The sequence below is a fragment of the Oncorhynchus nerka genome, linkage group LG23 (assembly GCF_034236695.1).
Source record: "Oncorhynchus nerka isolate Pitt River linkage group LG23, Oner_Uvic_2.0, whole genome shotgun sequence".
Classification (NCBI taxonomy): domain Eukaryota; kingdom Metazoa; phylum Chordata; class Actinopteri; order Salmoniformes; family Salmonidae; genus Oncorhynchus; species Oncorhynchus nerka.
The window spans coordinates 15,579,463-15,603,680 of NC_088418.1; the positions used below are offsets into that span (position 1 = coordinate 15,579,463).

Below are 24,218 nucleotides of genomic sequence, written 5' to 3' on the forward strand. Positions count from 1 at the left end.
ACCTGTATATGACCCTGTTGCGGTGCAGGAACATATGGACTGTGGTTAGAGGGCAGAGGTTACCTGTATATGACCCTAACCGCAGGAACATGTGGACTGTGGTTAGAGGGCAGAGGTTACCTGTATATGACCCTAACCGCAGGAACATGTGGACTGTGGTTAGAGGGCAGAGGTTACCTGTATATGACCCTAACCACAGGAACATGTGGACTGTGGTTAGAGGGCAGAGGTAACCTGTATATGACCCTAACCACAGGAACATGTGATTTTGGTTAGAGGGCAGAGGTTACCTGTATATGACCCCTAACCACAGGAACATGTGGACTGTGTTAGAGGGCAGAGGTTACCTGTATATGACCCTAACCGCAGGAACATGTGGACTGTGGTTAGAGGGCAGAGGTTACCTGTATATGACCCTAACCGCAGGAACATGTGGACTGTGGTTAGAGGGCAGAGGTTACCTGTATATGACCTAACCGCAGGAACATGTGGACTGTGGTTAGAGGGCAGAGGTTACCTGTATATGACCCTAACCGCAGGAACATGTGACTGTGGTTAGAGGGCAGAGGTTACCTGTATATGACCCTAACCGCAGGAACATGGGACTGTGGTTAGAGGGCAGAGGTTACCTGTATATGACCTAACCGCAGGAACATGTGGACTGTGGTTAGAGGGCAGAGGTTACCTGTATATGACCTAACCGCAGGAACATGTGGACTGTGGTTAGAGGGCAGAGGTTACCTGAATATGACCCTAACCGCAGGAACATGTGGACTGTGGTTAGAGGGCAGAGGTTACCTGTATATGACCCTAACCGCAGGAACATGTGGACTGTGGTTAGAGGGCAGAGGTTACCTGTATATGACCCTAACCGCAGGAACATGGACTGTGGTTAGAGGGCAGAGGTTACCTGTATATGACCCTAACCGCAGGAACATGTGGACTGTGGTTGACGGGCAGAGGTTACCTGTATATGACCCTAACCGCAGGAACATGTGGACTGTGGTTAGAGGGCAGAGGTTACCTGTATATGACCCTAACCGCAGGAACATGTGGACTGTGGTTAGAGGGCAGAGGTTACCTGTATATGACCCTAACCACAGGAACATGTGGACTGTGGTTAGAGGGCAGAGGTTACCTGTATATGACCCTAACCGCAGGAACATGTGGACTGTGGTTAGAGGGCAGAGGTTACCTGTATATGACCCTAACCACAGGAACATGTGGACTGTGGTTAGAGGGCAGAGGTTACCTGTATATGACCCTAACCACAGGAACATGTGGACTGTGGTTAGAGGGCAGAGGTTACCTGTATATGACCCTAACCACAGGAACATGTGGACTGTGGTTAGAGGGCAGAGGTTACCTGTATGACCCTAACCACAGGAACATGTGGACTGTGGTTAGAGGGCAGAGGTTACCTGTATATGACCCTAACCACAGGAACATGTGGACTGTGGTTAGAGGGCAGAGGTTACCTGTATGTGACCCTAACCACAGGAACATGTGGACTGTGGTTAGAGGGCAGAGGTTACCTGTATGTGACCCTAACCACAGGAACATGTGGACTGTGGTTAGAGGGCAGAGGTTACCTGTATGTGACCCTAACCACAGGAACATGTGGACTGTGGTTAGAGGGCAGAGGTTACCTGTATGTGACCCTAACCACAGGAACATGTGGACTGTGGTTAGAGGGACCCTTAACTGCAGAACATGGGACTTACCTGTATGTGACCCTAACCACAGGAACATGTGGACTGTGGTTAGAGGGCAGAGGTTACCTGTATATGACCCTAACCACAGGAACATGTGGACTGTGGTTAGAGGGCAGAGGTTACCTGTATATGACCCTAACCACAGGAACATGTGGACTGTGGTTAGAGGGCAGAGGTTACCTGATGTGACCCTAACCACAGGAACATGTGGACTGTGGTTAGAGGGCAGAGGTTACCTGTATATGACCTAACCACAGGAACATGTGGACTGTGGTTAGAGGGCAGAGGTAACCTGTATATGACCCTAACCACAGGAACATGTGGATTTTGGTTAGAGGGCAGAGGTTACCTGTATATGACCCTAACCACAGGAACATGTGGACTGTGGTTAGAGGGCAGAGGTTACCTGTATATGACCCTAACCGCAGGAACATGTGACTGTGGTTAGAGGGCAGAGGTTACCTGAATATGACCCTAACCACAGGAACATGTGACTGTGGTTAGAGGGCAGAGGTAACCTGTATATGACCCTAACCACAGGAACATGTGGATTTTGGTTAGAGGGCAGAGGTTACCTGTATATGACCCTAACCGCAGGAACATGTGGACTGTGGTTAGAGGGCAGAGGTTACCTGTATATGACCCTAACCGCAGGAACATGTGGACTGTGGTTAGAGGGCAGAGGTTACCTGTATATGACCCTAACCGCAGGAACATGTGGACTGTGGTTAGAGGGCAGAGGTTACCTGTATATGACCCTAACCGCAGGAACATGTGGACTGTGGTTAGAGGGCAGAGGTTACCTGTATATGACCCTAACCGCAGGAACATGTGGACTGTGGTTAGAGGGCAGAGGTTACCTGTATATGACCCTAACCGCAGGAACATGTGGACTGTGGTTAGAGGGCAGAGGTTACCTGTATATGACCCTAACCGCAGGAACATGTGGACTGTGGTTAGAGGGCAGAGGTTACCTGTATATGACCCTAACCGCAGGAACATGTGGACTGTGGTTAGAGGGCAGAGGTTACCTGAATATGACCCTAACCGCAGGAACATGTGGACTGTGGTTAGAGGGCAGAGGTTACCTGAATATGACCCTAACCGCAGGAACATGTGGACTGTGTGGTTAGAGGGCAGAGGTTACCTGTATATGACCCTAACCGCAGGAACATGTGGACTGTGGTTAGAGGGCAGAGGTTACCTGTATATGACCCTAACCGCAGGAACATGTGGACTGTGGTTAGAGGGCAGAGGTTACCTGTATATGACCCTAACCGCAGGAACATGTGGACTGTGGTTAGAGGGCAGAGGTTACCTGTATATGACCCTAACCGCAGGAACATGTGGACTGTGGTTAGAGGGCAGAGGTTACCTGTATATGACCCTAACCGCAGGAACATGTGGACTGTGGTTAGAGGGCAGAGGGTACCTGTATATGACCCTAACCGCAGGAACATGTGGACTGTGGTTAGAGGGCAGAGGTTACCTGTATATGACCCTAACCGCAGGAACATGTGGACTGTGGTTAGAGGGCAGAGGTTACCTGTATATGACCCTAACCGCAGGAACATGTGGACTGTGGTTAGAGGGCAGAGGTTACCTGTATATGACCCTAACCGCAGGAACATGTGGACTGTGGTTAGAGGGCAGAGGTTACCTGTATATGACCCTAACCGCAGGAACATGTGGACTGTGGTTAGAGGGCAGAGGTTACCTGTATATGACCCTAACCGCAGGAACATGTGGACTGTGGTTAGAGGGCAGAGGTTACCTGTATATGACCCTAACCGCAGGAACATGTGGACTGTGGTTAGAGGGCAGAGGTTACCTGTATATGACCCTAACCAGGAACATGTGGACTGTGGTTAGAGGGCAGAGGTTACCTGTATATGACCCTAACCGCAGGAACATGTGGACTGTGGTTAGAGGGCAGAGGTTACCTGTATATGACCTAACATGACCCTAACAGAACATGTGGACTGTGGTTAGAGGGCAGAGGTTACCTGTATATGACCCTAACCGCAGGAACATGTGGACTGTGGTTAGAGGGCAGAGGTTACCTGTATATGACCCTAACCGCAGGAACATGTGGACTGTGGTTAGAGGGCAGAGGTTACCTGTATATGACCCTAACCGCAGGAACATGTGGACTGTGGTTAGAGGGCAGAGGTTACCTGTATATGACCCTAACCGCAGGAACATGTGGACTGTGGTTAGAGGGCAGAGGTTACCTGTATATGACCCTAACCGCAGGAACATGTGGACTGTGGTTAGAGGGCAGAGGTTACCTGTATATGACCCTAACCACAGGAACATGTGGACTGTGGTTAGAGGGCAGAGGTTACCTGTATATGACCCTAACCACAGGAACATGTGGACTGTGGTTAGAGGGCAGAGGTTACCTGTATATGACCCTAACCGCAGGAACATGTGGACTGTGGTTAGAGGGCAGAGGTTACCTGTATATGACCCTAACCACAGGAACATGTGGACTGTGGTTAGAGGGCAGAGGTTACCTGTATATGACCCTAACCACAGGAACATGTGGACTGTGGTTAGAGGGCAGAGGTTACCTGTATGTGACCCTAACCACAGGAACATGTGGACTGTGGTTAGAGGGCAGAGGTTACCTGTATGTGACCCTAACCACAGGAACATGTGGACTGTGGTTAGAGGGCAGAGGTTACCTGTATGTGACCCTAACCACAGGAACATGTGGACTGTGGTTAGAGGGCAGAGGTTACCTGTATGTGACCCTAACCACAGGAACATGTGGACTGTGGTTAGAGGGCAGAGGTTACCTGTATATGACCCTAACCACAGGAACATGTGGACTGTGGTTAGAGGGCAGAGGTTACCTGTATATGACCCTAACCACAGGAACATGTGGACTGTGGTTAGAGGGCAGAGGTTACCTGTATATGACCCTAACCGCAGGAACATGTGGACTGTGGTTAGAGGGCAGAGGTTACCTGAATATGACCCTAACCGCAGGAACATGTGGACTGTGGTTAGAGGGCAGAGGTTACCTGTATATGACCCTAACCGCAGGAACATGGACTGTGGTTAGAGGGCAGAGGTTACCTGTATATGACCCTAACCGCAGGAACATGTGGACTGTGGTTAGAGGGCAGAGGTTACCTGTATATGACCCTAACCGCAGGAACATGTGGACTGTGGTTAGAGGGCAGAGGTTACCTGGATATGACCCTAACCACAGGAACATGTGGACTGTGGTTAGAGGGCAGAGGTTACTGTATATGACCCTAACCACAGGAACATGTGGACTGTGGTTAGAGGGCAGAGGTTACCTGTATATGACCCTAACCACAGGAACATGTGGACTGTGGTTAGAGGGCAGAGGTTACCTGTATATGACCCTAACCGCAGGAACATGTGGACTGTGGTTAGAGGGCAGAGGTTACCTGAATATGACCCTAACCGCAGGAACATGTGGACTGTGGTTAGAGGGCAGAGGTTACCTGTATATGACCCTAACCGCAGGAACATGTGGACTGTGGTTAGAGGGCAGAGGTTACCTGTATATGACCCTAACCGCAGGAACATGTGGACTGTGGTTAGAGGGCAGAGGTTACCTGTATATGACCCTAACCGCAGGAACATGTGACTGTGGTTAGAGGGCAGAGGTTACCTGTATATGACCCTAACCGCAGGAACATGTGGACTGTGGTTAGAGGGCAGAGGTTACCTGTATATGACCCTAACCGCAGGAACATGTGGACTGTGGTTAGAGGGCAGAGGTTACCTGTATATGACCCTAACCGCAGGAACATGTGGACTGTGGTTAGAGGGCAGAGGTTACCTGTATATGACCTAACCACAGGAACATGTGGACTGTGGTTAGAGGGCAGAGGTTACCTGTATATGACCCTAACCACAGGAACATGTGGACTGTGGTTAGAGGGCAGAGGTTACCTGTATGTGACCCTAACCACAGGAACATGTGGACTGTGGTTAGAGGGCAGAGGTTACCTGTATGTGACCTAACCACAGGAACATGTGGACTGTGGTTAGAGGGCAGAGGTTACATGTATGTGACCCTAACCACAGGAACATGTGGACTGTGGTTAGAGGGCAGAGGTTACCTGTATATGACCCTAACCACAGGAACATGTGGACTGTGGTTAGAGGGCAGAGGTTACCTGTATGTGACCCTAACCACAGGAACATGTGACTGTGGTTAGAGGGCAGAGGTTACCTGTATATGACCCTAACCACAGGAACATGTGGACTGTGGTTAGAGGGCAGAGGTTACCTGTATATGACCCTAACCACAGGAACATGTGGACTGTGGTTAGAGGGCAGAGGTTACCTGTATGTGACCCTAACCACAGGAACATGTGGACTGTGGTTAGAGGGCAGAGGTTACCTGTATATGACCCTAACCACAGGAACATGTGGACTGTGGTTAGAGGGCAGAGGTAACCTGTATATGACCCTAACCACAGGAACATGTGGATTTTGGTTAGAGGGCAGAGGTTACCTGTATATGACCCTAACCACAGGAACATGTGGACTGTGGTTAGAGGGCAGAGGTTACCTGTATATGACCCTAACCGCAGGAACATGTGGACTGTGGTTAGAGGGCAGAGGTTACCTGTATATGACCCTAACCACAGGAACATGGACTGTGGTTAGAGGGCAGAGGTAACCTGTATATGACCCTAACCACAGGAACATGTGGATTTTGGTTAGAGGGCAGAGGTTACCTGTATATGACCCTAACCGCAGGAACATGTGGACTGTGGTTAGAGGGCAGAACATGGTTACCTGTATATGACCCTAACCGCAGGAACATGTGGACTGTGGTTAGAGGGCAGAGGTTACCTGTATATGACCCTAACCGCAGGAACATGTGGACTGTGGTTAGAGGGCAGAGGTTACCTGTATATGACCCTAACCGCAGGAACATGTGGACTGTGGTTAGAGGGCAGAGGTTACCTGTATATGACCCTAACCGCAGGAACATGTGGACTGTGGTTAGAGGGCAGAGGTTACCTGTATATGACCCTAACCGCAGGAACATGTGGACTGTGGTTAGAGGGCAGAGGTTACCTGTATATGACCCTAACCGCAGGAACATGTGGACTGTGGTTAGAGGGCAGAGGTTACCTGTATATGACCCTAACCGCAGGAACATGTGGACTGTGGTTAGAGGGCAGAGGTTACCTGAATATGACCCTAACCGCAGGAACATGTGGACTGTGGTTAGAGGGCAGAGGTTACCTGTATATGACCCTAACCGCAGGAACATGTGGACTGTGGTTAGAGGGCAGAGGTTACCTGTATATGACCCTAACCGCAGGAACATGTGGACTGTGGTTAGAGGGCAGAGGTTACCTGTATATGACCCTAACCGCAGGAACATGTGGACTGTGGTTAGAGGGCAGAGGTTACCTGTATATGACCCTAACCGCAGGAACATGTGGACTGTGGTTAGAGGGCAGAGGTTACCTGTATATGACCCTAACCGCAGGAACATGTGGACTGTGGTTAGAGGTTACCTGTATATGACCCTAACCGCAGGAACATGTGGACTGTGGTTAGAGGGCAGAGGTTACCTGTATATGACCCTAACCGCAGGAACATGTGGACTGTGGTTAGAGGGCAGAGGTTACCTGTATATGACCCTAACCGCAGGAACATGTGGACTGTGGTTAGAGGGCAGAGGTTACCTGTATATGACCCTAACCGCAGGAACATGTGGACTGTGGTTAGAGGGCAGAGGTTACCTGTATATGACCCTAACCGCAGGAACATGTGGACTGTGGTTAGAGGGCAGAGGTTACCTGTATATGACCCTAACCACAGGAACATGTGGACTGTGGTTAGAGGGCAGAGGTTACCTGTATATGACCCTAACCGCAGGAACATGTGGACTGTGGTTAGAGGGCAGAGGTTACCTGTATATGACCCTAACCGCAGGAACATGTGGACTGTGGTTAGAGGGCAGAGGTTACCTGTATATGACCCTAACCGCAGGAACATGTGGACTGTGGTTAGAGGGCAGAGGTTACCTGTATATGACCCTAACCTTAGGAACATGTGGACTGTGGTTAGAGGGCAGAGGTTACCTGTATATGACCTAACCGCAGGAACATGTGGACTGTGGTTAGAGGGCAGAGGTTACCTGTATATGACCTAACCGCAGGAACATGTGGACTGTGGTTAGAGGGCAGAGGTTACCTGTATATGACCCTAACCGCAGGAACATGTGGACTGTGGTTAGAGGGCAGAGGTTACCTGTATATGACCCTAACCGCAGGAACATGTGGACTGTGGTTAGAGGGCAGAGGTTACCTGTATATGACCTAACCGCAGGAACATGTGGACTGTGGTTAGAGGGCAGAGGTTACCTGTATATGACCCTAACCACAGGAACATGTGGACTGTGGTTAGAGGGCAGAGGTTACCTGTATATGACCCTAACCGCAGGAACATGTGGACTGTGGTTAGAGGGCAGAGGTTACCTGTATATGACCCTAACCACAGGAACATGTGGACTGTGGTTAGAGGGCAGAGGTTACCTGTATATGACCCTAACCACAGGAACATGTGGACTGTGGTTAGAGGGCAGAGGTTACCTGTATATGACCCTAACCACAGGAACATGTGGACTGTGGTTAGAGGGCAGAGGTTACCTGTATGTGACCCTAACCACAGGAACATGTGGACTGTGGTTAGAGGGCAGAGGTTACCTGTATATGACCCTAACCACAGGAACATGTGGACTGTGGTTAGAGGGCAGAGGTTACCTGTATATGACCCTAACCACAGGAACATGTGGACTGTGGTTAGAGGGCAGAGGTTACCTGTATGACCCTAACCACAGGAACATGTGGACTGTGGTTAGAGGGCAGAGGTTACCTGTATAGACCCTAACCACAGGAACATGTGGACTGTGGTTAGAGGGCAGAGGTTACCTGTATATGACCCTAACCACAGGAACATGTGGACTGTGGTTAGAGGGCAGAGGTTACCTGTATATGACCTAACCACAGGAACATGTGGACTGTGGTTAGAGGGCAGAGGTTACCTGTATGTGACCCTAACCACAGGAACATGTGGACTGTGGTTAGAGGGCAGAGGTTACCTGTATATGACCCTAACCACAGGAACATGTGGACTGTGGTTAGAGGGGCAGAGGTTACCTGTATATGACCCTAACCACAGGAACATGTGGATTTTGGTTAGAGGGCAGAGGTTACCTGTATATGACCCTAACCACAGGAACATGTGGACTGTGGTTAGAGGGCAGAGGTTACCTGTATATGACCTAACCGCAGGAACATGTGGACTGTGGTTAGAGGGCAGAGGTTACCTGTATATGACCCTAACCGCAGGAACATGTGGACTGTGGTTAGAGGGCAGAGGTTACCTGTATATGACCCTAACCGCAGGAACATGTGGACTGTGGTTAGAGGGCAGAGGTTACCTGTATATGACCCTAACCGCAGGAACATGTGGACTGTGGTTAGAGGGCAGAGGTTACCTGTATATGACCCTAACCGCAGGAACATGTGGACTGTGGTTAGAGGGGCAGAGGTTACCTGTATATGACCCTAACCGCAGGAACATGTGGACTGTGGTTAGAGGGCAGAGGTTACCTGTATATGACCTAACCGCAGGAACATGTGGACTGTGGTTAGAGGGCAGAGGTTACCTGTATATGACCCTAACCGCAGGAACATGTGGACTGTGGTTAGAGGGCAGAGGTTACCTGTATATGACCTAACCGCAGGAACATGTGGACTGTGGTTAGAGGGCAGAGGTTACCTGAATATGACCCTAACCGCAGGAACATGTGGACTGTGGTTAGAGGGCAGAGGTTACCTGTATATGACCCTAACCGCAGGAACATGTGGACTGTGGTTAGAGGGCAGAGGTTACCTGTATATGACCCTAACCGCAGGAACATGTGGACTGTGGTTAGAGGGCAGAGGTTACCTGAATATGACCCTAACCGCAGGAACATGTGGACTGTGGTTAGAGGGCAGAGGTTACCTGTATATGACCCTAACCGCAGGAACATGTGGACTGTGGTTAGAGGGCAGAGGGTACCTGTATATGACCCTAACCGCAGGAACATGTGGACTGTGGTTAGAGGGCAGAGGTACCTGTATATGACCCTAACCGCAGGAACATGTGGGTTACTGTGGTTAGAGGGCAGAGGTTACCTGTATATGACCCTAACCGCAGGAACATGTGGACTGTGGTTAGAGGGCAGAGGTTACCTGTATATGACCCTAACCGCAGGAACATGTGGACTGTGGTTAGAGGGCAGAGGTTACCTGTATATGACCCTAACCGCAGGAACATGTGGACTGTGGTTAGAGGGCAGAGGTTACCTGTATATGACCCTAACCGCAGGAACATGTGGACTGTGGTTAGAGGGCAGAGGTTACCTGTATATGACCCTAACCGCAGGAACATGTGGACTGTGGTTAGAGGGCAGAGGTTACCTGTATATGACCCCTAACCGCAGGAACATGTGGACTGTGGTTAGAGGGCAGAGGTTACCTGTATATGACCCTAACCGCAGGAACATGTGGACTGTGGTTAGAGGGCAGAGGTTACCTGTATATGACCCTAACCGCAGGAACATGTGGACTGTGGTTAGACGGGCAGAGGTTACCTGTATATGACCCTAACCGCAGGAACATGTGGACTGTGGTTAGAGGGCAGAGGTTACCTGTATATGACCCTAACCTAGGGAACATGTGGACTGTGGTTAGAGGGCAGAGGTTACCTGTATATGACCCTAACCACAGGAACATGTGGACTGTGGTTAGAGGGCAGAGGTTACCTGTATATGACCCTAACCGCAGGAACATGTGGACTGTGGTTAGAGGGCAGAGGTTACCTGTATATGACCCTAACCACAGGAACATGGACTGTGGTTAGAGGGCAGAGGTTACCTGTATATGACCCTAACCACAGGAACATGTGGACTGTGGTTAGAGGGCAGAGGTTACCTGTATATGACCCTAACCGCAGGAACATGTGGACTGTGGTTAGAGGGCAGAGGTTACCTGTATATGACCCTAACCACAGGAACATGTGGACTGTGGTTAGAGGGCAGAGGTTACCTGTATATGACCCTAACCACAGGAACATGTGGACTGTGGTTAGAGGGCAGAGGTTACCTGTATGTGACCCTAACCACAGGAACATGTGGACTGTGGTTAGAGGGCAGAGGTTACCTGTATGTGACCCTAACCACAGGAACATGTGGACTGTGGTTAGAGGGCAGAGGTTACCTGTATATGACCCTAACCACAGGAACATGTGGACTGTGGTTAGAGGGCAGAGGTTACCTGTATGTGACCCTAACCACAGGAACATGTGGACTGTGGTTAGAGGGCAGAGGTTACCTGTATGTGACCCTAACCACAGGAACATGTGGACTGTGGTTAGAGGGCAGAGGTTACCTGTATATGACCCTAACCACAGGAACATGTGGACTGTGGTTAGAGGGCAGAGGTTACCTGTATATGACCCTAACCACAGGAACATGTGGACTGTGGTTAGAGGGCAGAGGTTACCTGTATGTGACCCTAACCACAGGAACATGTGGACTGTGGTTAGAGGGCAGAGGTTACCTGTATATGACCCTAACCACAGGAACATGTGGACTGTGGTTAGAGGGCAGAGGTAACCTGTATATGACCCTAACCACAGGAACATGTGGATTTTGGTTAGAGGGCAGAGGTTACCTGTATATGACCCTAACCACAGGAACATGTGGACTGTGGGTAGAGGGCAGAGGTTACCTGTATATGACCCTAACCGCAGGAACATGTGGACTGTGGTTAGAGGGCAGAGGTTACCTGTATATGACCCTAACCACAGGAACATGTGGACTGTGGTTAGAGGGCAGAGGTAACCTGTATATGACCCTAACCACAGGAACATGTGGATTTTGGTTAGAGGGCAGAGGTTACCTGTATATGACCCTAACCGCAGGAACATGTGGACTGTGGTTAGAGGGCAGAGGTTACCTGTATATGACCCTAACCGCAGGAACATGTGGACTGTGGTTAGAGGGCAGAGGTTACCTGTATATGACCCTAACCGCAGGAACATGTGGACTGTGGTTAGAGGGCAGAGGTTACCTGTATATGACCCTAACCGCAGGAACATGTGGACTGTGGTTAGAGGGCAGAGGTTACCTGTATATGACCCTAACCGCAGGAACATGTGGACTGTGGTTAGAGGGCAGAGGTTACCTGTATATGACCCTAACCGCAGGAACATGTGGACTGTGGTTAGAGGGCAGAGGTTACCTGTATATGACCCTAACCGCAGGAACATGTGGACTGTGGTTAGAGGGCAGAGGTTACCTGTATATGACCCTAACCGCAGGAACATGTGGACTGTGGTTAGAGGGCAGAGGTTACCTGAATATGACCTAACCGCAGGAACATATGGACTGTGGTTAGAGGGCAGAGGTTACCTGTATATGACCCTAACCGCAGGAACATGTGGACTGTGGTTAGAGGGCAGAGGTTACCTGTATATGACCTAACCGCAGGAACATGTGGACTGTGGTTAGAGGGCAGAGGTTACCTGTATATGACCCTAACCGCAGGAACATGTGGACTGTGGTTAGAGGGCAGAGGTTACCTGTATATGACCCTAACCGCAGGAACATGTGGACTGTGGTTAGAGGGCAGAGGTTACCTGTATATGACCCTAACCGCATGAACATGTGGACTGTGGTTAGAGGGCAGAGGGTACCTGTATATGACCCTAACCGCAGGAACATGTGGACTGTGGTTAAGAGGGCAGAGGGTTACCTGTATATGACCCTAACCACAGGAACATGTGGACTGTGGTTAGAGGGCAGAGGTTACCTGTATATGACCCTAACCACAGGAACATGTGGACTGTGGTTAGAGGGCAGAGGTTACCTGTATATGACCCTAACCACAGGAACATGTGGACTGTGGTTAGAGGGCAGAGGTTACCTGTATATGACCCTAACCACAGGAACATGTGGACTGTGGTTAGAGGGCAGAGGTTACCTGTATATGACCTAACCACAGGAACATGTGGACTGTGGTTAGAGGGCAGAGGTTACCTGTATATGACCTAACCACAGGAACATGTGGACTGTGGTTAGAGGGCAGAGGTTACCTGTATATGACCCTAACCACAGGAACATGTGGACTGTGGTTAGAGGGCAGAGGTTACCTGTATATGACCCTAACCGCAGGAACATGTGGACTGTGGTTAGAGGGCAGAGGTTACCTGTATATGACCCTAACCGCAGGAACATGTGGACTGTGGTTAGAGGGCAGAGGTTACCTGTATATGACCCTAACCGCAGGAACATGTGGACTGTGGTTAGAGGGCAGAGGTTACCTGTATATGACCCTAACCGCAGGAACATGTGGACTGTGGTTAGAGGGCAGAGGTTACCTGTATATGACCCTAACCGCAGGAACATGTGGACTGTGGTTAGAGGGCAGAGGTTACCTGTATATGACCCTAACCGCAGGAACATGTGGACTGTGGTTAGAGGGCAGAGGTTACCTGTATATGACCCTAACCGCAGGAACATGTGGACTGTGGTTAGAGGGAGGTTACTTGTATATGACAGAGGTTACCTGTATATGACCCTAACCGCAGGAACATGTGGACTGTGGTTAGAGGGCAGAGGTTACCTGAATATGACCCTAACCGCAGGAACATGTGGACTGTGGTTAGAGGGCAGAGGTTACCTGTATATGACCCTAACCGCAGGAACATGGAACATGTGACCCTAACCGACTGTGGTTAGAGGGCAGAGGTTACCTGTATATGACCCTAACCGCAGGAACATGTGGACTGTGGTTAGAGGGCAGAGGTTACCTGTATATGACCCTAACCGCAGGAACATGTGGACTGTGGTTAGAGGGCAGAGGTTACCTGTATATGACCCTAACCACAGGAACATGTGGACTGTGGTTAGAGGGCAGAGGGAACATGTTACCTGTATATGACCCTAACCACAGGAACATGTGGACTGTGGTTAGAGGGCAGAGGTTACCTGTATATGACCCTAACCGCAGGAACATGTGGACTGTGGTTAGAGGGCAGAGGTTACCTGTATATGACCCTAACCGCAGGAACATGTGGACTGTGGTTAGAGGGCAGAGGTTACCTGTATATGACCCTAACCGCAGGAACATGTGGACTGTGGTTAGAGGGCAGAGGGTTACCTGTATATGACCTAACCGCAGGAACATGTGGACTGTGGTTAGAGGGCAGAGGTTACCTGTATATGACCCTAACCGCAGGAACATGTGGACTGTGGTTAGAGGGCAGAGGTTACCTGTATATGACCCTAACCGCAGGAACATGTGGACTGTGGTTAGAGGGCAGAGGTTACCTGTATATGACCCTAACCGCAGGAACATGTGGACTGTGGTTAGAGGGCAGAGGTTACCTGTATATGACCCTAACCGCAGGAACATGTGGACTGTGGTTAGAGGGCAGAGGTTACCTGTATATGACCCTAACCGCAGGAACATGTGGACTGTGGTTAGAGGGCAGAGGTTACCTGTATATGACCCTAACCGCAGGAACATGTGGACTGTGGTTAGAGGGCAGAGGTTACCTGTATATGACCCTAACCGCAGGAACATGTGGACTGTGGTTAGAGGGCAGAGGTTACCTGTATATGACCCTAACCGCAGGAACATGTGGACTGTGGTTAGAGGGCAGAGGTTACCTGTATATGACCCTAACCGCAGGAACATGTGGACTGTGGTTAGAGGGCAGAGGTTACCTGTATATGACCCTAACCACAGGAACATGTGGACTGTGGTTAGAGGGCAGAGGTTACCTGTATATGACCCTAACCACAGGAACATGTGGACTGTGGTTAGAGGGGCAGAGGTTACCTGTATATGACCCTAACCGCAGGAACATGTGGACTGTGGTTAGAGGGCAGAGGTTACCTGTATATGACCCTAACCACAGGAACATGTGGACTGTGGTTAGAGGGCAGAGGTTACCTGTATATGACCCTAACCACAGGAACATGTGGACTGTGGTTAGAGGGCAGAGGTTACCTGTATATGACCCTAACCGGAACAGGAACATGTGGACTGTGGTTAGAGGGCAGAGGTTACCTGTATATGACCCTAACCGCAGGAACATGTGGACTGTGGTTAGAGGGCAGAGGTTACCTGTATATGACCCTAACCACAGGAACATGTGGACTGTGGTTAGAGGGCAGAGGTTACCTGTATATGACCCTAACCACAGGAACATGTGGACTGTGGTTAGAGGGCAGAGGTTACCTGTATATGACCCTAACCGCAGGAACATGTGGACTGTGGTTAGAGGGCAGAGGTTACCTGTATATGACCCTAACCGCAGGAACATGTGGACTGTGGTTAGAGGGCAGAGGTTACTCAGGTTACCTGTATATGACCCTATACCCTAACCAGGAACATGTGGACTGTGGTTAGAGGGCAGAGGTTACCTGTATATGACCCTAACCGCAGGAACATGTGGACTGTGGTTAGAGGGCAGAGGTTACCTGTATATGACCCTAACCGCAGGAACATGTGGACTGTGGTTAGAGGGCAGAGGTTACCTGTATATGACCCTAACCGCAGGAACATGTGGACTGTGGTTAGAGGGCAGAGGTTACCTGTATATGACCCTAACCGCAGGAACATGTGGACTGTGGTTAGAGGGCAGAGGTTACCTGTATATGACCCTAACCGCAGGAACATGTGGACTGTGGTTAGAGGGCAGAGGTTACCTGTATATGACCCTAACCGCAGGAACATGTGGACTGTGGTTAGAGGGCAGAGGTTACCTGTATATGACCCTAACCGCAGGAACATGTGGACTGTGGTTAGAGGGCAGAGGTTACCTGTATATGACCCTAACCGCAGGAACATGTGGACTGTGGTTAGAGGGCAGAGGTTACCTGTATATGACCCTAACCGCAGGAACATGTGGACTGTGGTTAGAGGGCAGAGGTTACCTGTATATGACCCTAACCGCAGGAACATGTGGACTGTGGTTAGAGGGCAGAGGTTACCTGTATATGACCCTAACCGCAGGAACATGTGGACTGTGGTTAGAGGGCAGAGGTTACCTGTATATGACCCTAACCGCAGGAACATGTGGACTGTGGTTAGAGGGCAGAGGTTACCTGTATATGACCCTAACCACAGGAACATGTGGACTGTGGTTAGAGGGCAGAGGTTACCTGTATATGACCCTAACCACAGGAACATGTGGACTGTGGTTAGAGGGCAGAGGTTACCTGTATATGACCCTAACCACAGGAACATGTGGACTGTGGTTAGAGGGCAGAGGTTACCTGTATATGACCCTAACCACAGGAACATGTGGACTGTGGTTAGAGGGCAGAGGTTACCTGTATATGACCCTAACCACAGGAACATGTGGACTGTGGTTAGAGGGCAGAGGTTACCTGTATATGACCCTAACCACAGGAACATGTGGACTGTGGTTAGAGGGCAGAGGTTACCTGTATGTGACCCTAACCACAGGAACATGTGGACTGTGGTTAGAGGGCAGAGGTTACCTGTATGTGACCCTAACCACAGGAACATGTGGACTGTGGTTAGAGGGCAGAGGTTACCTGTATGTGACCCTAACCACAGGAACATGTGGACTGTGGTTAGAGGGCAGAGGTTACCTGTATATGACCCTAACCACAGGAACATGTGGACTGTGGTTAGAGGGCAGAGGTTACCTGTATATGACCCTAACCACAGGAACATGTGGACTGTGGTTAGAGGGCAGAGGTTACCTGTATATGACCCTAACCACAGGAACATGTGGACTGTGGTTAGAGGGCAGAGGTTACCTGTATATGACCCTAACCACAGGAACATGTGACTGTGGTTAGAGGGCAGAGGTTACCTGTATATGACCCTAACCACAGGAACATGTGGACTGTGGTTAGAGGGCAGAGGTTACCTGTATATGACCCTAACCACAGGAACATGTGGACTGTGGTTAGAGGGCAGAGGTTACCTGTATATGACCCTAACCACAGGAACATGTGGACTGTGGTTAGAGGGCAGAGGTTACCTGTATATGACCCTAACCGCAGGAACATGTGGACTGTGGTTAGAGGGCAGAGGTTACCTGTATATGACCCTAACCGCAGGAACATGTGGACTGTGGTTAGAGGGCAGAGGTTACCTGTATATGACCCTAACCACAGGAACATGTGGACTGTGGTTAGAGGGCAGAGGTTACCTGTATATGACCCTAACCGCAGGAACATGTGGACTGTGGTTAGAGGGCAGAGGTTACCTGTATATGACCCTAACCGCAGGAACATGTGGACTGTGGTTAGAGGGCAGAGGTTACCTGTATATGACCCTAACCGCAGGAACATGTGGACTGTGGTTAGAGGGCAGAGGTTACCTGTATATGACCCTAACCGCAGGAACATGTGGACTGTGGTTAGAGGGCAGAGGTTACCTGTATATGACCCTAACCGCAGGAACATGTGGACTGTGGTTAGAGGGCAGAGGTTACCTGTATATGACCCTAACCGCAGGAACATGTGGACTGTGGTTAGAGGGCAGAGGTTACCTGTATATGACCCTAACCGCAGGAACATGTGGACTGTGGTTAGAGGGCAGAGGTTACCTGTATATGACCCTAACCGCAGGAACATGTGGACTGTGGTTAGAGGGCAGAGGTTACCTGTATATGACCCTAACCGCAGGAACATGTGGACTGTGGTTAGAGGGCAGAGGTTACCTGTATATGACCCTAACCGCAGGAACATGTGGACTGTGGTTAGAGGGCAGAGGTTACCTGTATATGACCCTAACCGCAGGAACATGTGGACTGTGGTTAGAGGGCAGAGGTTACCTGTATATGACCTAACCGCAGGAACATGTGGACTGTGGTTAGAGGGCAGAGGTTACTGTGGTATATGACCCTAACCGCAGGAACATGTGGACTGTGGTTAGAGGGCAGAGGTTACCTGTATATGACCCTAACCGCAGGAACATGTGGACTGTGGTTAGAGGGCAGAGGTTACCTGTATATGACCCTAACCGCAGGAACATGTGGACTGTGGTTAGAGGGCAGAGGTTACCTGTATATGACCCTAACCGCAGGAACATGTGGACTGTGGTTAGAGGGCAGAGGTTACCTGTATATGACCCTAACCGCAGGAACATGTGGACTGTGGTTAGAGGGCAGAGGTTACCTGTATATGACCCTAACCGCAGGAACATGTGGACTGTGGTTAGAGGGCAGAGGTTACCTGTATATGACCCTAACCGCAGGAACATGTGGACTGTGGTTAGAGGGCAGAGGTTACCTGTATATGACCCTAACCGCAGGAACATGTGGACTGTGGTTAGAGGGCAGAGGTTACCTGTATATGACCCTAACCGCAGGAACATGTGGACTGTGGTTAGAGGGCAGAGGTTACCTGTATATGACCCTAACCGCAGGAACATGTGGACTGTGGTTAGAGGGCAGAGGTTACCTGTATATGACCCTAACCGCAGGAACATGTGGACTGTGGTTAGAGGGCAGAGGTTACCTGTATATGACCCTAACCGCAGGAACATGTGGACTGTGGTTAGAGGGCAGAGGTTACCTGTATATGACCCTAACCGCAGGAACATGTGGACTGTGGTTAGAGGGCAGAGGTTACCTGTATATGACCCTAACCGCAGGAACATGTGGACTGTGGTTAGAGGGCAGAGGTTACCTGTATATGACCCTAACCGCAGGAACATGTGGACTGTGGTTAGAGGGCAGAGGTTACCTGTATATGACCCTAACCGCAGGAACATGTGGACTGTGGTTAGAGGGCAGAGGTTACCTGTATATGACCCTAACCACAGGAACATGTGGACTGTGGTTAGAGGGCAGAGGTTACCTGTATATGACCCTAACCACAGGAACATGTGGACTGTGGTTAGAGGGCAGAGGTTACCTGTATATGACCCTAACCACAGGAACATGTGGACTGTGGTTAGAGGGCAGAGGTTACCTGTATATGACCCTAACCACAGGAACATGTGGACTGTGGTTAGAGGGCAGAGGTTACCCCTAACCAGGAACATGTGGACTGTGGTTAGAGGGCAGAGGTTACCTTGGTATATGACCCTAACCACAGGAACATGTGGACTGTGGTTAGAGGGCAGAGGTTACCTGTATGACCCTAACCACAGGAACATGTGGACTGTGGTTAGAGGGCAGAGGTTACCTGTATGTGACCCTAACCACAGGAACATGTGGACTGTGGTTAGAGGGCAGAGGTTACCTGTATATGACCCTAACCACAGGAACATGTGGACTGTGGTTAGAGGGCAGAGGTTACCTGTATATGACCCTAACCACAGGAACATGTGGACTGTGGTTAGAGGGCAGAGGTTACCTGTATATGACCCTAACCACAGGAACATGTGGACTGTGGTTAGAGGGCAGAGGTTACCTGTATATGACCCTAACCACAGGAACATGTGGACTGTGGTTAGAGGGCAGAGGTTACCTGTATGTGACCCTAACCACAGGAACATGTGGACTGTGGTTAGAGGGCAGAGAGGTTACCTGTATATGACCCTAACCACAGGAACATGTGGACTGTGGTTAGAGGGCAGAGGTTACCTGTATATGACCCTAACCACAGGAACATGTGGACTGTGGTTAGAGGGCAGAGGTTACCTGTATATGACCCTAACCACAGGAACATGTGGACTGTGGTTAGAGGGCAGAGGTTACCTGTATATGACCCTAACCACAGGAACATGTGGACTGTGGTTAGAGGGCAGAGGTTACCTGTATATGACCCTAACCACAGGAACATGTGGACTGTGGTTAGAGGGCAGAGGTTACCTGTATATGACCCTAACCACAGGAACATGTGGATTTTGGTTAGAGGGCAGAGGTTACCTGTATATGACCCTAACCGCAGGAACATGTGGACTGTGGTTAGAGGGCAGAGGTTACCTGTATATGACCCTAACCGCAGGAACATGTGGACTGTGGTTAGAGGGCAGAGGTTACCTGTATATGACCCTAACCGCAGGAACATGTGGACTGTGGTTAGAGGGCAGAGGTTACCTGTATATGACCCTAACCGCAGGAACATGTGGACTGTGGTTAGAGGGCAGAGGTTACCTGTATATGACCCTAACCGCAGGAACATGTGGACTGTGGTTAGAGGGCAGAGGTTACCTGTATATGACCCTAACCGCAGGAACATGTGGACTGTGGTTAGAGGGCAGAGGTTACCTGTATATGACCCTAACCGCAGGAACATGTGGACTGTGGTTAGAGGGCAGAGGTTACCTGTATATGACCCTAACCGCAGGAACATGTGGACTGTGGTTAGAGGGCAGAGGTTACCTGAATATGACCCTAACCGCAGGAACATGTGGACTGTGGTTAGAGGGCAGAGGTTACCTGTATATGACCCTAACCGCAGGAACATGTGGACTGTGGTTAGAGGGCAGAGGTTACCTGTATATGACCCTAACCGCAGGAACATGTGGACTGTGGTTAGAGGGCAGAGGTTACCTGTATATGACCCTAACCGCAGGAACATGTGGACTGTGGTTAGAGGGCAGAGGTTACCTGTATATGACCCTAACCGCAGGAACATGTGGACTGTGGTTAGAGGGCAGAGGTTACCTGTATATGACCCTAACCGCAGGAACATGTGGACTGTGGTTAGAGGGCAGAGGTTACCTGTATATGACCCTAACCGCAGGAACATGTGGACTGTGGTTAGAGGGCAGAGGGTACCTGTATATGACCCTAACCGCAGGAACATGTGGACTGTGGTTAGAGGGCAGAGGTTACCTGTATATGACCCTAACCGCAGGAACATGTGGACTGTGGTTAGAGGGCAGAGGTTACCTGTATATGACCCTAACCACAGGAACATGTGGACTGTGGTTAGAGGGCAGAGGTTACCTGTATATGACCCTAACCACAGGAACATGTGGACTGTGGTTAGAGGGCAGAGGTTACCTGTATATGACCCTAACCACAGGAACATGTGGACTGTGGTTAGAGGGCAGAGGTTACCTGTATATGACCCTAACCACAGGAACATGTGGACTGTGGTTAGAGGGCAGAGGGTACCTGTATATGACCCTAACCGCAGGAACATGTGGACTGTGGTTAGAGGGCAGAGGTTACCTGTATATGACCCTAACCACAGGAACATGTGGACTGTGGTTAGAGGGCAGAGGTTACCTGTATATGACCCTAACCGCAGGAACATGTGGACTGTGGTTAGAGGGCAGAGGTTACCTGTATATGACCCTAACCGCAGGAACATGTGGACTGTGGTTAGAGGGCAGAGGTTACCTGTATATGACCCTAACCGCAGGAACATGTGGACTGTGGTTAGAGGGCAGAGGTTACCTGTATATGACCCTAACCGCAGGAACATGTGGACTGTGGTTAGAGGGCAGAGGTTACCTGTATATGACCCTAACCGCAGGAACATGTGGACTGTGGTTAGAGGGCAGAGGTTACCTGTATATGACCCTAACCGCAGGAACATGTGGACTGTGGTTAGAGGGCAGAGGTTACCTGTATATGACCCTAACCGCAGGAACATGTGGACTGTGGTTAGAGGGCAGAGGTTACCTGTATATGACCCTAACCGCACGAACATGTGGACTGTGGTTAGACGGCAGAGGTTACCTGTATATGACCCTAACCGCAGGAACATGTGGACTGTGGTTAGAGGGCAGAGGTTACCTGTATATGACCCTAACCGCAGGAACATGTGGACTGTGGTTAGAGGGCAGAGGTTACCTGTATATGACCCTAACCGCAGGAACATGTGGACTGTGGTTAGAGGGCAGAGGTTACCTGTATATGACCCTAACCGCATGAACATGTGGACTGTGGTTAGAGGGCAGAGGGTACCTGTATATGACCCTAACCGCAGGAACATGTGGACTGTGGTTAGAGGGCAGAGGTTACCTGTATATGACCCTAACCACAGGAACATGTGGACTGTGGTTAGAGGGCAGAGGTTACCTGTATATGACCCTAACCACAGGAACATGTGGACTGTGGTTAGAGGGCAGAGGTTACCTGTATATGACCCTAACCACAGGAACATGTGGACTGTGGTTAGAGGGCAGAGGTTACCTGTATATGACCCTAACCACAGGAACATGTGGACTGTGGTTAGAGGGCAGAGGTTACCTGTATATGACCCTAACCACAGGAACATGTGGACTGTGGTTAGAGGGCAGAGGTTACCTGTATATGACCCTAACCACAGGAACATGTGGACTGTGGTTAGAGGGCAGAGGGTACCTGTATATGACCCTAACCACAGGAACATGAGTGCGGAGGTAACTTCAGCGGCGTAGAAGCGAGCCTCGTCAAACTTCCTGGAGTGTTGGATCTGAAACATCAGGTCTCCTCCGTTCACGTACTCCATCACAAAGAACAGACGGTCCTGGGGAGGAGACGGTTGGAGTGTGTGTGTGTGTGTGTGTGTGTGTGTGTGTGTGTGTACCCAGGTTTGGAAGCAGCAGTAGAGCTGGCAGAGGTAGGGGTGTGTGTGTGTGTAGTGTGTGTGTGTAGTGTGTACCCGGGTCTGGAAGCAGCAGTAGAGCTGGCAGAGGTAAGGGTGTGTGTGTGTGTGTAGTGTGTGTGTGTAGTGTGTACCCGGGTCTGGAAGCAGCAGTAGAGCTGGCAGAGGTAGGGGTGTGTGTGTGTGTGTGTGTGTAGTGTGTGTAGTGTAGTGTGTACCCGGGTCTGGAAGCAGCAGTAGAGCTGGCAGAGGTAGGGGTGTGTGTGTGTGTAGTGTGTGTAGTGTAGTGTGTACCCGGGTCTGGAAGCAGCAGTAGAGCTGGCAGAGGTAGGGGTGTTTCCTAGCTAGGGCCAGGATGCGTTTCTCTGTCAGGGTGCAGTCCAGATCGTCATCCTGCTGGATCACATCCTTCTTCAACACCTTCACTGCAAACACCTCCTCACTGCCTTTCAGCTCTGCTAACATCACCTGAAGGAGGGAGGGAGTCAGAGAGAGAGAGAGAGGAAGAGAGAGATACTTTACACCTCCTCACTGCCTTTCAGCTCTGCTAACATCACCTGAAGGAGGGAGGGAGTCAGAGAGAGAGAGAGAGAGGAAGAGAGAGATACTTTACACCTCCTCACTGCCTTTCAGCTCTGCTAACATCACCTGAAGGAGGGAGGGAGTCAGAGAGAGAGAGAGAGGAAGAGAGAGATACTTTACACCTCCTCACTGCCTTTCAGCTCTGCTAACATCACCTGAAGGAGGGAACGAGGCAGAGAGAGAGAGGAAGAGAGAGATTTCCCTCCTCCCTCCTTCTCCTCACCTTTCCAAAGCTTCCTTTCCCCAAGACATTGATGAAGCTGAAGTCTTTGAGAGTCCTCTTCGCTGCTCCATTGTCCCGCGAGGTAGAGGAGGAACCGGAGGAGGAAGAGCCTCGCATCTCTAACGACATCCCACGTTGTAGCCGCTCCAACTCATCCTGCTCTGCACAGACACACATGAAGAAAGTCAGACAGCTGTGTGACTTCGAGTGTGTTTGTGACCATGTGTGTGTGTGTGTGTGTGTGTGTGTGTGTGTGTGTGTGTGTGTGTGTGTGTGTGTGTGTGTGTACTTGTTCTTCTATTCTTGTGGGGACCTGAAATCCCCAAATATCCCCACAAGGGAAGTAAAACAGGGAAAGTTCCCCCTTATGGGGACAAAGGCTTTTTTAAGCATAGGGTTAGGTGTAGGGTAAGGGTTAGAATTGGGGTTAGGATTTGGCGTTAAGGTTAGGTTTTTAGGGAAAATAGGATATTGAATGGTTGTAAATGTTAGATCCCCACGAGGACAGAAAAGCTTGCTTGTGTGGGTGAACCTTTTTCCTGCACTGTAGTGGAAATCTTTTCAGGAGTGACTCCCATTTCAGCCAGGACTTTGGCGATGCCTTTGGCGTCCACCCAGCAGTTGGGAGCTACGTTGGCCTCACACCTTTTGTGTACATTCATCTTACACACTAAACACACACACACACACAGTGTGTTGAAAGAAGCTACACATACACAAATCAGTGAATCTGTCTTATCTGACCTATGAAAACATAACCACCTTTATTACCAAAGTGAATACACACACACACACACACGCACACACACGCACACACACATACCCTTGCATTGCAGGCCCTGCTTCATCAGTCCCCATAGTAGAGATCCACAATGGTCACAGAAGGTAGGGGCCTTGTAGTTGTGGTTTCTGAACTTATGAGGCATGTTGACACTAAACCTCTGGGCACCAACCTGGAGGGAGGGAGGGAGGGAGGTTTGGTGACTGTTTGTCAGGTGTGAATCTCCATCCAAATTGGAGCATCTCTCTTATAACAGCTAACAGAGCACAGAGAAATATAATAATATAACCCTATAGTTTATAATAGAGAGAGTTTGGCAGCTGCTCGCAGCCCCATTCTGTATGCTCGCAATGAGTTACTGAG

The 24,218-nt window shown here is 50.1% G+C and overlaps 1 protein-coding gene across 1 annotated transcript in view; it reads right to left on the bottom strand.

Moving 5' to 3' along the window:
* Positions 1-24,000, bottom strand: part of LOC135563988 (protein kinase C epsilon type-like) — a 55,326-nt gene extending 31,326 nt beyond the window's left edge. The window contains exons 1-5 of the mRNA XM_065008379.1: positions 23,898-24,000; positions 23,607-23,744; positions 23,075-23,235; positions 22,564-22,737; positions 22,064-22,191 (exon numbers count right to left, since the gene is read on the bottom strand). Of these exons, the coding sequence (XP_064864451.1) occupies positions 22,064-22,191; positions 22,564-22,737; positions 23,075-23,235; positions 23,607-23,744; positions 23,898-24,000 (704 nt within the window). The remainder of the gene's footprint in view (positions 1-22,063; positions 22,192-22,563; positions 22,738-23,074; positions 23,236-23,606; positions 23,745-23,897) is intronic.
* Positions 24,001-24,218: the final 218 nt, after the last annotated feature.